The 16,155-nt window shown below is 43.3% G+C and overlaps 1 protein-coding gene across 1 annotated transcript; it reads left to right on the forward strand.

Annotated features, from left to right (window-relative positions):
* The first annotated feature begins 8,721 nt into the window (after positions 1-8,721).
* Positions 8,722-15,009, forward strand: RTP4 (receptor transporter protein 4). The gene is given in 4 exon segments (XM_024124378.2): positions 8,722-8,798; positions 11,521-11,713; positions 13,850-14,781; positions 14,784-15,009. Coding segments are annotated over 3 exon segments (1,266 nt in total). The 5' UTR covers positions 8,722-8,798; positions 11,521-11,531; the 3' UTR covers positions 14,936-15,009.
* Positions 15,010-16,155: the final 1,146 nt, after the last annotated feature.

Genomic DNA, 16,155 nt, shown 5'->3' on the forward strand with positions numbered 1-16,155 from the left:
AAAAAAAAAAAAAAAAAAAAAAAAAAAAGAGGCAAGCAGAGTTCAGGTCATGAAGGGTTATGGGGACAAGTCAAGGAGTTTGGCCTTCCTCTTAAGAGTAGTAAGGAACCATGATGGGGGATTGGCATGGTGAGATCTGAATTTTAGATAGATCACTTTCAGTGCAGCCTAGAAAAAGGATTGAAGAGGCAGGAGGATAGAGATAACAATGACCCAACTAGGATGGCAGGAGAAGAAATGGAGGGATTTGAAAGATATTAACTTAAGAGGAACAATTGGCAGAATGTGATGATTTGTTTGATTCAGAGTTCAGGAAAAGATGGAGAAAGAGAGGCATGTTGGCATCTAGACTTCCAGCTTGTGCTAGAAGCTGGATGGTGGTAATGCCATTGACTGAAGTAGGAAACAACGGTAAGGGAGTTGGTTTGTGAAATAAAATAAGAGATTATATTCTAGATGCATGGAATATCCTGTGGAAATCAAAGTGGAGATGTTCAGGGGATAATTGAAGATAAAGTTATGCAACTCGGGAGAGATTGGAACTGTAGATGGATATCAGGGTATATATGGCAATTGTACATGGGAATTCTTGGGATAACCTAAGGAGAGTGAGGCTTGAGATGAGAAGGAAGAACTCTGAGGGATACTAACAGGCATAGAAAAAGGAATTTGCAAAGGAGACAAAGAGAGTAGCCAGAAAGTTGAGGAGAAAAACAAAACAACACAAAACAGGACTGTGTGGTAACATAGAAGTCAAAGGAAGATTGTTTCAAAGAGGCCAAGAGTAAAAAATTCTGCACAGAGATCAAATAATATGAAGACTGAGAATTACCCAATGGATTTAGCAACAGGAGTTTGAGGGAGACCATGGTGAGACCAGTTTCAGTGGTGTGTCGGGGATAGAAGTCAGATGTAGTGGGCTGGAGAGTAAGTGGGAGGTAAGGAAGTGGGCGCAGTAAGTGTAAGTGACTCGGCCATGGCAGGGCAGAGAGAGATCAGTGGTAGCTGGAAGGGAATGTGGGGATCAGATTGGGGGCTTTTTGAGAAAAAAGACTTCAACACTTTAAATGCTGAGTGGAAGGGGTTGGCAGACAAAAAGATTAGAGATACAGAATAGAGAAATTAAAATGTCAAGGTTTGGAGGAAGGACTGAAGTCATTGCTTAACTTTGGTTGAAGGACATCTCTGCTATCAAAGCGTTAGAGAAGGACAAAAGGATGGATGCAGACAAAAGAGAGTTTATAATTTTGGTGGCAGAAAATTGAGGATATTTTCATCTGAAGTTTTCAAATTTCCCCATGGATGAGGTAAGGCCATCTCCTGAGGGTGAGCCAGTGAGATGGCAGGGTTAGAACTTTGTGGAGAGTGGACACAGTTTGAAATAGCTATAGTAGAGTCGAAGAGAAGGAAGCAGATGGATAATCTGGAACATGACAGGTCAAGTACATGGCCATGGGATCGGGTGACAAATAAATGGATGTGAAAGTCATTGAAAATGAATGGGGTCAGGGATTTAAGATGGAATTTCTTCATTGAAGCTGACTTGTCTTGGCAGAATAAAACTATATCATGCCTCTTAGGGTATGTGCAGATTCTAATTAATGTCTTGTTTTGTTTTTGGTTCTCAATTGGATTTTATCCTTAAATCTAGACTCAACAGTACTTGTTACACTTCAAATCTCTCTAGCACTTACACTTAAGGAAATCATGCAGGGAAGAATGGAAACATTTCAGAAGGCTACAAATGAATACGGACCATGATGTGCTCAATGACTTGAAGGTTGCTTCCTCTTGCACATGAAAAATCTTTGGTCATTCCAGGTAGCCACCTGTCTAGTGCATCTTCCCTTCCTCAAAGTAAGTAGTCCCATTTACTTCACCATTCTTCCCTCTTCTCAAACACTGACTTGTACATACATGCTGGCTTTCTCCTCTTCCAGCAGGTACATTCCAGATCTCCTCCTTAGCTTACATACTCCCCAGTTTTCTCCGAGGGAAAAGCCTACCAGGATATACAACCTTCTGGAGGATGACACTTAAGTTCACTACTCTACTGCACACTTGGGACATTGGGACAACTTGATGCTGTCAATAGTACTAACATGGGACACAAGAGGACTCTTTCACATCCCCTAATGTAGATCCAGAGTCCTGATCCATCCACAGAATGCCAGAATTGCAACTGAACTTGGAGATCGATCGTCTAGTCCAATGATTTATTATGCAGAAGGGGAAGCTGAGGCAGGGAGTTGAAGCAACGTGTCCAGATCATGGCAATCAGCTAGTGGCATAGCCTGGATTCAAATCCAGATCCTCTCGCCCCTAATCTGATCCTCTTTATGCTTATCAAATTCTCTGGAACAGTATCTCATTTTCTTCTCCCTAAATATCTATGGCAGAATAATTTTTCAGCTCAGTTCCACATATTGACACTCTGAATATTCATTTCCCAAACCTCAGGAACAGAAAAATGGATCCAAAAAAATAATCCATTATTGGGTGACATGGATTATAACAAATACAAAGTGGGAGAAAACACACAAGAAAGTAAAACCTCAGGGTGTTTACAGCCTTATGACAACCATCAGACCGCTACCAAAATTGGACATGACAGAGCATTATAAATCATGGGACTGTAAGGGAAGAACAGGGAGAGAAAAGAGTACAATAGTGCTGATGCCTCAAGCAGCATTCATCACCTATAATCTCCCAGCCTTTCCATCTTCTGAGCAGGTCATGTGCACAGTAGGTTTTGGTCTGAAGCAGTAGCCCTTACTGATCTCTCTCTGCAGACCTGACACGTTCAACTGATTCCCAGTAATTAAAGGTGATCACAGGGCCAGACAGGCTCCTCCTCATTGAATCAGGGTTATAATGTACCTGGATTTTTTAAAAACGAAATGGAAAAAAAAAAAATCTCTGAAGAGTTGGCAGGGAAAAAGACAGCATTGACCTCTTTTTCCCCAACAACAATGGAAAACCTAATCTTCAGTCTGTGGCTGAGAATGAAGAATGCCCCACGGAGAGATACACAAAACAGGCTATCACAATGGCCTGTCAGAATAAACTCGGGAGAAGTCAATAACTTCAATGGAAGACTCTAGGTCAGACTGTAAAACAACTCCAGCATAAATCTCATGAACTATCCTTTAGGGGGGTAATCCTGAATTTTTGCAAAACACCTACATGGAGGTCAAGATCAATGACCTTTAATGCACTCACCAAACCACCCCTGGGTGAGTCTGTGGCTTCGAGCCTGCTTGTTTCCTGCTACTGGCCTGGGGCCCTGTTTGCTCTTTGCACAGGTCGAAAGTTCTCACTAACATCAGGAGGGGCCACAGGGCTCTCACTGAGGCCCAAGCTGCACTTTCATGGCCAGAGTGAAGCTGCAGAGGTGAAAAGCCAAGTTTGGCTTATTGGTGTGAACATCAGCAGGCTGTGCAGCATCTCCCAGCTTCACGTCACCCTGGCCCTGGATGATCTCCCTTCATTTCTCATAGCTCCCCTCCTTGGATTTCAATGTGTGCTGCTGTTAATTCAATTTGTACATTAGGACTGTGGCCATCTCATGGCCTCCTTCCATCAGAGAGCAAGCTGCTTTCTGGTGCCGGGTCAACTCAGCCACAATGACTAGACTAATGAAGGCTGAACTTGCCTTCCAGATCTGCATGGTGGAAAAAAGCACACAAGTGGGATTTAAAGCACCCAGATTCATCTCCTATCTCTGCCACTCATATGTTAGGTCTTAGGATTTGCTCAAGCTTCCTGAGCCTCAGATTTTTAATTTATAGTGATTTTTATGCAGGAGTGTATTTTGGCATCATTCTTGGATTTTTCTAAAAATACATGCCTCTCTACCCCCAAACATTTAGAATCAGAATTTCCAAAGGTAGGCCTGGACTTCTGTATTTCCAAAGCTCCATTATATGCATCTGTTCTGAAGCATTCCTTATTAAGGGTCATAAGCCATTGGGCTATTGTAGGAACAACAAAGATATGGTGATAAACATATCTAAGAGATAAAGTGCTCTAAAATTTAGTAATTCATTTTATCTTCCGCTTCTCTTCTCCATAACATACAGACACAAACACTTTCTAGGTTCTTGGTCTTACATATCTCTCTCCTTTACATATAAGGGTGCTTATCTTTTTTTTACCCTTTAAATATCTGGTTCAAATATTCTTTTCCATCCAAGAGCTACTATCTCAAGCCTCTACATATTCTTTCTTTTTTTGAAATAATACTGATGTTTTGTAGTTATGGTTCATATCTATACCATATTAATACATATACCATTAAATCTAATGGTATGGGTATTATTATTTCCATTTGGTAGATGAAGACATTAAGAGTCAAAGATCTTAAGTAACTCAATAAGTGTTGGAGTTGGAACATATAACCTTGTCTTCTAATTTTAAGTCCAATGCATTTCTCCCTGAGTCAGTCTAGAAACGGTATCTGAATTTTTACTCATTAATTCAAATGGTAACCATTACAAAGCAAGCAAGTAGAGAATAGGACTTAGAGAGCCTTTAAAATCTCTTCCAAGTCTTGGTGGTTTAATGATTCTAGTTGTATATTTAGAAATCTTGAGAGCTAAATTCTTTATTCCTCCCCCAAATATTATGAGATGAGTTGAGGATTAGTTTGACCTGTGTGGGACCTGGCACCTCTGCCAGAAAGCAGCACAGGGGTAGCCCTGCCCCCTTAAGTGTATGCCAGGCTCTGCATTCTTGTCACTGCAAGTTTGGTGGGCTTTGTACTCATTATCGATCAGAAAAGGAGTGAAGTCATTCCCATCCCTCACAGTGAAGGATAGAAGGGGCTGGCATTTGGGTATTTCCTTTCCCCCAGGTCAGTTAGGCTTCTGTAAAACCCAGCTGTGCTATACTCCAGTGAAACAGTTTTCCTTAAAGGCAGACTTTAAGAACAGAGAGTTCTGGGTGTTTTAAAAAATGTTTTTTTCCTCCTTCCCCTGTCAGAAGCACAGGAAGATTTTTCTCCATCTTTGTAGTGAGTTTTTCCTGGAGGTAAAACTCACAAAAAGGTGGGAAACCCCCCTAAGACTGGGTCCCCTGGATTTTTTAATTCTCAAGCTTGTCCACTGAGCTTCCAGCAATTGGCCATTGACAGTGTAAATTGTTCCTGCTGGTACAGGTTCCCGCGGGGGCTTCTGCTTCTGAGCATTCCACTGTGGTAAGCTGTGATCCTCTTTATCCCCCCATCTGTCCCTCCAGTTTTCAAGGCAGTGGTTTGCCCTGTGACCCCAAATTCTCTCATGAATCTAAGAAGGGTTGTTGACTTTCAGTTTGCTCAGCTTTTTTCTTGTTGTAGGGATGGAAGGGATGACTTCTAGGCTCCTTCCATGTCAGACTGGAAAATGACTTTTGTACACATGGGCAGGAAGTGAAGGAAAATTAAGTTGCTCTTTGTCTTGGCTGGGGTTCTTCCAGAAGCACAGCCCAAGACAAGAACTTAGTGCAGGTGGTTAATGTGAGGGGTGATCCCTGGGGGCAGGAGGGAGGAATTAGGTAAAGTGAGTCAGAAAAGAAAAGCCAATGAGAGGGTATAGCTTCCTCCTGCTGGTTTCCTGGCCTGGCCTGCGGTGGCAGGGGAAGGGGGTCTAAAGACCCTGCTTTATCACATCTTCACCACAGCTTTGGAACAGAGCCCAAATATTTCTGACTCTGGTTTTAAAACAACCTGTGCTGAAAAAGAGAAGGTGGATGTCAAGAATGGGAGTCTGGGGCTCTATTTGTAGGCTGAGCAGCCTGGGGTTGGCCACTCTCCTCTCTGGGGTCAGCTTTCTTCAAGTTCACAGAAGGTCTTTCTACCCCAAAATATCCAAATGGTTGTCTATCAAGGCAAACCCCAGTTTCCCAGATGGACTGTGTGACGCCCGACACCAAACAGGTTTTCATGGAAACTGTGAAACAAACTGCCTCTTGGAAAATTTGTGAGCTTTTGTTTCAGTTCTTTTGATTTTACACATTACTTCTGGTTCTTTCTAAAAGGTTTACTTTATTGTCCTTTGAGCGTGACCTTGCTGTCTGGAACGGTTTTCTCAGGAGGCCTAGCCCTGGGCCTGAGCGCCAGCAGGCTCTGGGCTTCCTTCTCCTTTCACAACTCTTATTTCACTTTTACAGGGGAGTTGACTATCCAGACAGGGGCTGGACATGAGTCCTGGGGGAGCACTGGCCCCGCCCAGGGAGGTGCACGGAACAGAGTGGGGCTGGGGATAGATAACAACGTGTGATAGGAATACATATCGCTGCTCAGACTGGATTCCTAAGTGACTGCTGTGCTCTTGGAGGCCTTATATACACAATTATTTGCAGTTTTTTTCACCCTGTACTACTACAGATAGGTAGATGACAGATAGATAGATAGATAGATAGATAGATAGATAGATAGATAGATAGATAGAGAGGTGAAAGACTTTATGGTAACTTACAAAGAAACATGCAACATAGCAACAATAGAAAATTAGCGAACACTTCTATTTGCTTACTAAATGACAATAACTATGTTTATACTCATTCAAGCCTCACAACAGCCCTATAAGGTAGGTAGTGTTATTATCCCTAGTTCTTTTGATGGAGAAACTGAGGCACAGAGAAGTTAAAGGGATTTTCCCAGGCCACCAAGGTGTACATGGTGGAACTAGCACTCAACCCAGGCAGGCTGGCTCTAGTTCTACGCTCTTAACTAAAAGGATAAGCTGAGAAAAGTGAGACAGGGCAAAGTAAAGCTAGATGCTCTTTTATATACATATCTGTCTTTCCTGCTGGGCTGCTCCTTGCCTGAGGGTAAGGACCAGCAGGTTATAGGTATTTGATAAATGTGTTATTTGATCTTTTCAAGGCCACGGTCTAATTCTGCTTTCCCTTGAGCTTGCTGGTTCCCTGTTGTGTCTGTGACTATCCATACATGCAGCGAAGGGGCAATGATGAGAGTAGAAACAGCCCCTTCCATTACATTCCAGGCAATGTGAGTTCAACACCTCCCTTCCCCTCCAGGCTGACCTTTTGCTGAGAAGTCATCCTAACTGGAATGGCAGTTCTTCCTAGGATGTGCCCAGGGGCCCCAGCTCAGAGAGCACAACCCTTAGAGCAGCAGCATGAAGAACCCACTTAGATTCCCCCAAATGGCTCCCCACACCTTCTGCCTGTTCTTCAACCATTAGCAACTCATTCTTTTTTTAGACAGGCCCATTCTTTCATGGGACTTAGTGTGGCATCAGAGAAATTTGAGTCCTGGCCCTGCAACTTACTGGACAAGTCATGCCAGCGTCCAAGAGAGGAAGATATTTGTCTGGCATCACCAACATAGCAGTGATTCCTAGTCCAGAATTCACTTCTCCCTACTCTGAAGCATTGAGGCAGGAGAAATGGATGTAGGTTAGGGATCATCCAGCCTCATTGTTCCCCAGATCAGTCACCTTAAATTTTTTTTGTATCTATGTTCCATATACCTATAGTATTTGTGCTAACTAATCAAAGAGATATTTTTTAAGTTATTACAAAATAATGAATATAGTTCGCTGTGCTACACAATAGGTCCTTGTTGTTTATCTGTTTTATATATAGTAATGTGTATATGTTAATCTCAAACTCCTAATTTATCCCTCCCCTCCCTTTTCCCTTTGGTAGCCATAAATTTGTTTTCTATTTGTGAGTCGATTTCTGGTTTGTAAATAAGTTCATTTGTACTTTGTGTTTTCTTTTTAGATTCCACATATAAATGATATCATATGATATTTGTCTTTCTCTCTCTGACTTACTTAACTTAATATCATAATCTCTAGGTCCATCAATGTTGCTACAAGTGGCATTATTGCATTCTTTTTTATGGCTAATATTCCATTGTGTATATGTACCACATCTTCTTTATCCATTCATCTATCATTGGACATTTAGGTTGCTCACATGTCTTGGCTATTGTAAAAAGTGCTACTATGAACATTGGGGTGCATATATCTTTCTGAATTAGAGTTTTCTCCAGAAAAGAGATGCTTAAAATGTAAAATTATTACCACATTAAGGACTACATTTCTTGTTTCTTGTTTCTCTCCTTTAACCAAGCCAATCCCTCTATCCCATCCACTCGCAAGCTAGAGTAATTATGGAAATAAAGTATCAAATGGATTACTTCCATAGATAGGGTCTCCATCTCCTTTTTCAGTCCCACCCCCTCAATCTCTATCACTAATGTCTAACCTCCTTTCTTCCTCTGCCTAAAATGTCCCCAAGAAGAAGACATCTCTTTGTGTTAAACTCTGTGTTAGACCTATTTGTAATAGGTCATATGATATTCTGAAAATGGGTACATGCCTAAGATTACAAAAACTGTACTTTAGTCCTAGTTAAATTAAATCTATCTTGGCTTTGGTTTCTGCAACTTGTAAATTAAGGGAGCTGGACTATTGCAGGAATGGCAAAAAAATTGTCATCTATTGATCAGTTGGCAGTGGCTGCCTAGATCATTGATGAAAGAGATTTTGAAGTTATGCCCAGACCCAGAGAGAAGAGTGCAATCATTGATTAGCAATGTCTGCCTTGAAAAAGAATAGGGGAGTGACATCATGTGCCATCCAAGGATTAGATGACCCTGTAGATTCATTCCAGCTCAAAACTGCTGAGAATCTAAATTTTGCTTTTTCAGAACTGACCTGTGCTTTGTGTCCTTTGAGGATCCTTCCTCTTTTCTGACTGTCTCTCAGGAACTCTTCAGCCAATCTATGATAAGGCACCAACTGTTGATGAAAGCCTAGAGGTCACCACCCTGTGTGACTTGGGTAAGTCGTTTTGACACCTTGGCTATCAATGACATGGGAGGGGGAGGTCACAAGATGATATATGAGGTTTCTTCCAACTACAAGTTCCATGATTTGATTATCCTAAAGTCACGATGCCTTGGTACAAGGAAACAAGTGGCTTACAGTGGATCCATGGGGTTTTTAAAGGGCTGTAATTTCTTTCTCTTTCTTCTTTTTTTCATCATGGTGGTGAGGAAGGTAGTGGGCTTACTCCAGCCCTCAAATCTCAATACATACCCCTGGTGTCCCCATGCCCCTGTCCATTGGACCAGGCTGGCCTGGAGCAGTTGTGTGTGTCAAAGGAAGCACATGAAGCAGAGGCAGAGGGAAATGGCAGGGAGTGCAATGGATCAGTCAAAGCTACATTTTGGGAAAAAAGACCATTTGAGGAGTCAGGAGACAGGGATGCTCTGAAGATACAGGACAAAAAGAGTGGGCTTGGGTTCTTAAACCCAGCAGCAAGTAGGAGAGGAAGGGTGGGGAAAGAGCCTAGGCATGGTTGGAGCAGGTGAGCAGAGCTCAGAGCTAGGACATGGGATGTCTGGGTTCTGGCCCTCTATTGGCAATAATTTTCTGTGTGACCTTGGGCAGGAGACTTCTTTCCTCTTTGTCTCTATTTTCTTATGTATAATATTCAGAGAGAAAAGAGGACAAGTTGATTCCTAAGGGATTTCCAGTTCTAATATCCCATGGGTTTAATTCCAAGTTCCTCCAACTATCTGTGCAGACAAGAGTTTCCTATATTGTCTCTGCAGACATAAGCACCCTCAATGTGTAAAGTTATAAAAGCAGAGAGAGTTTGTACAGAACAGAATATCCTGGGAGGGGCGACAGGGGAGGGAGTTTCTGCCTCCCAAATAGAACACGTTAAAATCCAGAAAGCACGAGAAGACTTAGGCTTATCCTGTCTGGGACACAATAACTCTAGGGGCTTCCAAGGACATAAGCATCCTACTTGTCTTACCTCCCCCATTTGAATTTCAACTCCAGAGGGACAGAGCTTACTTTCTAGAATCTCAGACTCTTTTGAGTTAGAAGTGACTTTATAGGTCATCTAGTTCCAATCCCTCACCCCAGGAATGGAAACTCTATCCTGGCATCCAAAGATGGCTCCCACACCTGCTCGTATACTGCGTTACATGATAATTTACACAGCGAAAGGCAGAGTTAAGTAATCCTTTCATTTGGCCTAGAGTCCTGCCTCATGACCCAGGATATCTCACTAGACCAAATCACTAGGTCAGGGTTTCACGATGGTTCTTCCCACTGGCTCCAGAGTGCCAACCTGGAACCCAAAACTCCATTCTGAGCTCCCTCTGAGCTCTCCTCAGGGAGGGAGGTGGCTGGAGACATCACAGGTTTAGAATCTCACAGGACGGGGTTCAAGTCTCACTTATGCTGCTTACCAACTGGGTGGCTTTGAACAAGGTACCTCCACTCTCTGTGCCACTCACCTGAAAAATACCAGGAATAATCCCCCCTAAGGGACTGTGGTGAGGTCTCGTCAGGTGCACGAAAGGAGCCTTGGACAAGTGCTTTTTCACGATGGTTCTTCCCACTGGCTCCAGAGTGCCAACCTGGAACCCAAAACTCCATTCTGAGCTCCCTCTGAGCTCTCCTCAGGGAGGGAGGTGGCTGGAGACATCACAGGTTTAGAATCTCACAGGACGGGGTTCAAGTCTCACTTATGCTGCTTACCAACTGGGTGGCTTTGAACAAGGTACCTCCACTCTCTGTGCCACTCACCTGAAAAATACCAGGAATAATCCCCCCTAAGGGACTGTGGTGAGGTCTCGTCAGGTGCACGAAAGGAGCCTTGGACAAGTGCTTCCCCGCACCGGCCCCCCCCCCACCCAGTGTCTGCACGAGGGCGTGAGCATCTATGGGCGTAGGAACTTATTCTTAGTCGATGTTACTTGTCCCAATGCCGAGCATAGTGCTTTGCCTAGTGTAAAAATAAGAGAAAAATGAAATAAAAACTAACTTATAGGTGCCTCCAGAATCTAGACCAGAGTTTTGTATTCAGACATCCCTTAGCAAGACCTGTTCACAAACTAGCAAATCCCTGCTGCCCCCTGTCCTCAAAACAAAAACTTGCTCTGTGTACTCAAACAGTCTGAAACAAAAGTCAAACCTGGAGCCTGTCATACAGAGTGAAGTAAGTCAGAAGGAGAAAAACAAACTGTATGCTAACACATATATATGGAATCTAAGAAAAAAAAAAAGGGTTATGAAGAGCCTAGGGGTAGGACAGGAATAAAACACAGACCTACTAGAGCATGATCTTGAGGGAATGGGGAGGGGGAAGGGTAAGCTGTGACGAGGTGAGAGAGTGGCATGGACATATATACACTACCAAACGTAGGGTGGATAGCTAGTGGGAAGCAGCCGCATAGCACAGGGAGATCAGCTCAGTGCTTTGTAACCACCTAGAGGGGTGGGATAGGGACTTTGTAACCACCTAGAGGGGTGGGATAGGGAGGGTGGGAGGGAGGGAGACGCAAGAGGGAAGAGATATGGGGATATATGTATATGTATAACCGATTCACTTTGTTGTAAAGCAGAAACTAACACACCATTGTAAAGCAATTATACTCCAATAAAGATGTTAAAAAAAAAAAAAAAGCAGTTGACGTGTGTCCAGATGGAAAAACTGAAACTGAAACTTAAACTGTTTTTTCTTCTTACTGGAAACTGAAAGTTATTGTCAACATGGACTCCAGGCCTCAGAGCAAGAGAATGGTTTTGGATGTTGGGACATGGGAGCAGACATTTCAAGAACTGATCTGGCAGGAGAAACTCCAGGCAAGATGGACCCTGAAGATGGATGGGAACCTTCGGCCAGACTGTGCAGCCCTAGGGTGGAAGCAATACAAGCAGAGAGCATTTGGCAGGTATGTGAGAGTCTGTCCAGCCATGGGCCTTTCTGAGCCAAGAGGTTCAGCTAAGCATTGATGATTCTTTTGAGAGCTTGTTAAAAAAATATATGTCACCAGGCTCTTCATGATTTTGTAATCACAGTGTTCTTTAAGATGGAAATGATAAGGCTCTAAGCCTCTATTTTGCTTAATGGTAGGAAATTTTGGTAGGAAATTTTTTCTTTTACTAGGCTTCCTCCCTAAGTATTTCTGGAAATCCCCAGGGAATACTGTAAATCTGCCCTCCTATTCTCTCATCACAATTTATTCCAGACTGCTTCTATATAGAGACCTACTCTCCCCCATCAGTCCTGTCTGGCTTCCCCAGGCTGCAGCAGCCCTACGAGCCTAGTCCTGGTCAGTACCAGCCTAGGATTGGGGCCTTCCTTTATAGCCCCAAGAATTGATTAAGGCCAAGCAATGGCTTTGAACATTACTTTACTGAAGGCCTGAAGATAATAGGAGGGATTGATGCTGCAAGAAATTAAAACCTGGTTCTTGCTGTCCCTAAATACTGCCCCTCCCTTATTGTCTGTCTCCCTCTTTAACTTCCAATGAGCCTCTAAGTTGCAGCAACCAGCTTCTTTGCCCATGCAGAAGGGTGAGAAATGCTGACTTGGACAATCAAGTCTTCTCTTTATATGGCATGCAGGGGCTTTTGCTTCACTTTCCACCTCACCTGTTATCCTGCTTCCCTGCCTGCCCCCATCCTGCCTCAGGTGTCCTCTGTTCCATTTCTTATGGGTTATTAGCCATGCCATAAATTTTCAGACTTCTATACCCTTGTCTATGATGTTCTGCCTGTTCAGCAGGCCCTTTCTTCCTCCCTCCCTCCCTACTTGTCCCTCAAGGACTAACTCAAGTACCCTGGTCTTCCTAGGGAGAGTAAGTGTTCTTTCTTCTCCATTCCCATAAGACAGTGAATGGTTCTCTCTTTCTCTCTCTCTCTCTCTCTCTCTTTCTCTCTCTCTCTCTCTCTATATATATATGTTTGTAATACATTTATAAATAACATATGTTCATACATTACATACTACAAAACATATATATTTATATATAATTATTTTTAGCTGCAGAACCCATTGTTTACATGAAGCTTCCCAGGGCTCTACAGAACACAGTTTTCAAGCCATTGGCCAGAGCCCACATAGCAGTCATTCTGTTCTGCTTGGAACCTGGTGAACTATGTAAGAGTCTCTCTTTGCACCAGCCAGAGCTCTTTGAGGGACTCATGATGTCTTTTATCAGTTTGGCACTGCCACAAATGGACAGGTGCTTCTCTTGTTCAGATGAATTGACCTGATAGTCATTCTGAGTTAGAAAAAGCAATGGATCAGTATAGTTTTAGAAAAATATCAACCAGCTTTTGAAAAGCACTTTGTAGTTTACAAAATGCTTTCACATATATTATCTCATTTAATGTTGACAATATAACCCTTGAATATTTTTCCCTTGAATATTTTATGGATGTAAAAATTGAGGCTTAGAGTAGTGCTTTTTCAAAGTCCCCCTGTTGAAAACTATGGACTTGAGTCTCCAACCCAAGTATTATGGTTCCAGGTCCTAAGTCAGGTACAAAACTAACCACATTGCTCAATAGAGGTGATGTGGTATAGTAGGTAGATAATGTTGGGATTAGAAACATGGCTCTACCACTTAACTTTGTGTGTCCTTAAGCAAGTTGTGTATTGTTTTATGATTCAGTTTCCTTATCTGCATATTGGGCTCAATAATGCCTACCTCAGAAGAGTGTTTTAAAGATAAAATGGGATAACATTGTAAAACATTGCCTCAAAATAGGTACTTTATAAGAGTTTTCTATGACCTTGTGAAGACCAAATTTCACTGGCAAATGGCAGAAATGTTTTTCCCTCTGAGACATCCAGAGGTGTTTTACTGGCAAAGAGGCAGACTTGGTACCACATATAGGTGGGAGTTCAATGGGCCACCGGAGAAAGCTTTATTAGAAATGCAGTCCCTCTCATTCTTGTCAAATTGGCAATATCACATACACTTTTTCAAGTTGAAAGGGTTCTTAGAGACCGAGGCCAGGCCCATTTCCCTGGCCTCGGTCAACAATCAGCTGATGGCACGATGATCTTCTGTCTGTAGGTTCTGGTGTTCCTCATGCCGTCGAAGCTGGGCTTCCGCCCAAGTGCAGATCCTATTTCACATGTACCTGGAGCACCAGAAGTCCCAGGGGAAGGTGCTTGTGCGGCTCTTTGGTCAGAGGTGCCGGAAGTGTTCCCAGTCTCAATTTGAGAAGCCTGAGTTCTCCCTGGATAGCACCAAGAGGATTCTGAACAACCTGGTACAGCGTATTCTGGAGAGATTCTACAGAAATGGCATCAGGAAGGTTTTGGAGATACCAGTAATCCAGGAGGTGCCTTTGGATGGGCACCATGATATGGCCAATTGTGAGGCATGTGCTCTGGGCTTCTGTATACAGAACTTACAAAACTGCATGACAGAGCCAGCCAAATCCTCTCTCTCCTACATGAAGACTGGGAGCTCCTCTCCTCACCTTGGTGACGTGTGTGGCCAAAACCGAGCTAGGAACCAGTCATCTGAGGCAAAGGAGACTCAGGGAAGTGGGTATTCCTGCGCCCATAAAGGCCCAGGACCCAGCCATGCCACTGCTGGGATCCAAGTGCCTGGGGCAGGCCCTCAGCGCAAATGGGAGACGGGCCGACTGCTCACACCAGGGGCAGACCAGCAGGCTGCACAGGAAACAGGCCCACAGCCCATCCAAGTAGCAGGATCACTTCCCCCAGGGTGGACAGACCCACGGCCCAGACAAGCAATAGGTCCATTACCTAAAGGGTTGGCACATTCACAATCCACACTGGGGACAGGACCACAGACCCCCCGGCTGACATATTCTCAGGCTATAAAGATGTCAGGCCAGCAGTTAACACAGGACGCACAAGCCACCCAAGGGGCAGATCGTCAGACTACAAAGGTGACAGACCCACAGCCCACACGGGGGACAATCCCAAGGGCCACATCAAGGTCAGACACTCAGGCTACAAGGAGGGCAGGCCCTCACCACTGGGGTCAAACTCACAGCCCACATGGGGAACAGGCCCCAGGGCTACATGTAGGACCTTCAGTGAAAGTCAAGCTACCTGGGGCAGGCAGGAGAGGCGCTCACCTAGACAGCTTTTTCAGATTATCTCCCCCAGTGCTACCAAATGATTCCCTTAACCAGGAGCAGCTGTTCAGGTGGGGCTATGTCTGTGTTGTTGCTCTGTTTACCTTTTTGGTATCTAAATACCTATAAGTAGAACGATGAAAAAAGACTTGTCTTCTCTTGTCTTAATTCCATGGTAATCAGTGAACTGGCTGCCATTTTAATATGACAGAATTTGCTTTGGGACCAATGCAGGGTCAAGTTTATAGAATAAGAACTGGTTCCTGGACCTCCTTTGCAGATAGTTTAAAACATGACCTAGCAGATAATGGACCCAATAATAAATATTTGTTAAATCATTAAAAGATTTTTACTCATGCATTCACTCATTCATTGATATCAATATATATAGACCATATCTTGACAAGAACTGAGGGTCCTGAGTTTCATCAGAAAGTTATTGTAGTAGGCTGAATAATGGTTCCCCCAAAATGCCCATGTCCTAATATGTTACTTTACATGGCTAAAGGGACTTCTCAGATGCGACTAATTTAAGGATCTTGAGATGAGGAGATTATCCTGTGTTATCCAAATGGGCCAAATGTAATCACATGGGTTTTTATAGGAGGGAGGCAAGAGGGCCATCGTCAGAAAAAGGAAAGTTAACTATAGAACCAGAGGTTGAAGTGATGTGCTCTGAAGGTGGAGGAAGGGGTCACAAGCCAAGGAATGCAAGCAGCCTTTAGAAGCTCATAAAGGCAAAGAAATATATTCTCCCCTAGAGCCTCCAGAAGGAACCAGCTCTGCTGACACATGACTTTAGCCAAGTGAGGCTGATATTAGACTTCTAACCTCCAAAACCATGAGAAAGTAAATGTGTGTTGTTTTAAGGCACTAAATTCATGGTAATTTGTTACAGCAGCAACAGGAAATTAATACAGTTATCAGTATCACTGCAGGGATCAGGCAGTTATGTTTTGGGTATGCTTTAGCTTTAACAACAACAACAAAAAAGAGTATAGATTAGAAATATTGACATACACATCCCCTCTTGTTCTTTTTTCTCTCCTACATAAACTCACCCAAATATCCCCATCCTAAAGAGATTTTCTAAAGCATCATCAAATCAAAAGGAATCTGTTTAGAATGGAGGTATTTGGGTGGGCTTAAATAGTTTGGTGACCCTTGGAGCTATCATATTCTCTCACTCCTTCTAGCATTGGATTGGGAATCATGTAAGAACATGCCAATCCTGAGATCTTGTGATGCATAGCTACATCTTTCA

The sequence above is a fragment of the Physeter macrocephalus genome, chromosome 1 (genome assembly GCF_002837175.3).
Source record: "Physeter macrocephalus isolate SW-GA chromosome 1, ASM283717v5, whole genome shotgun sequence".
NCBI classification, from domain to species: Eukaryota; Metazoa; Chordata; class Mammalia; order Artiodactyla; family Physeteridae; genus Physeter; species Physeter macrocephalus.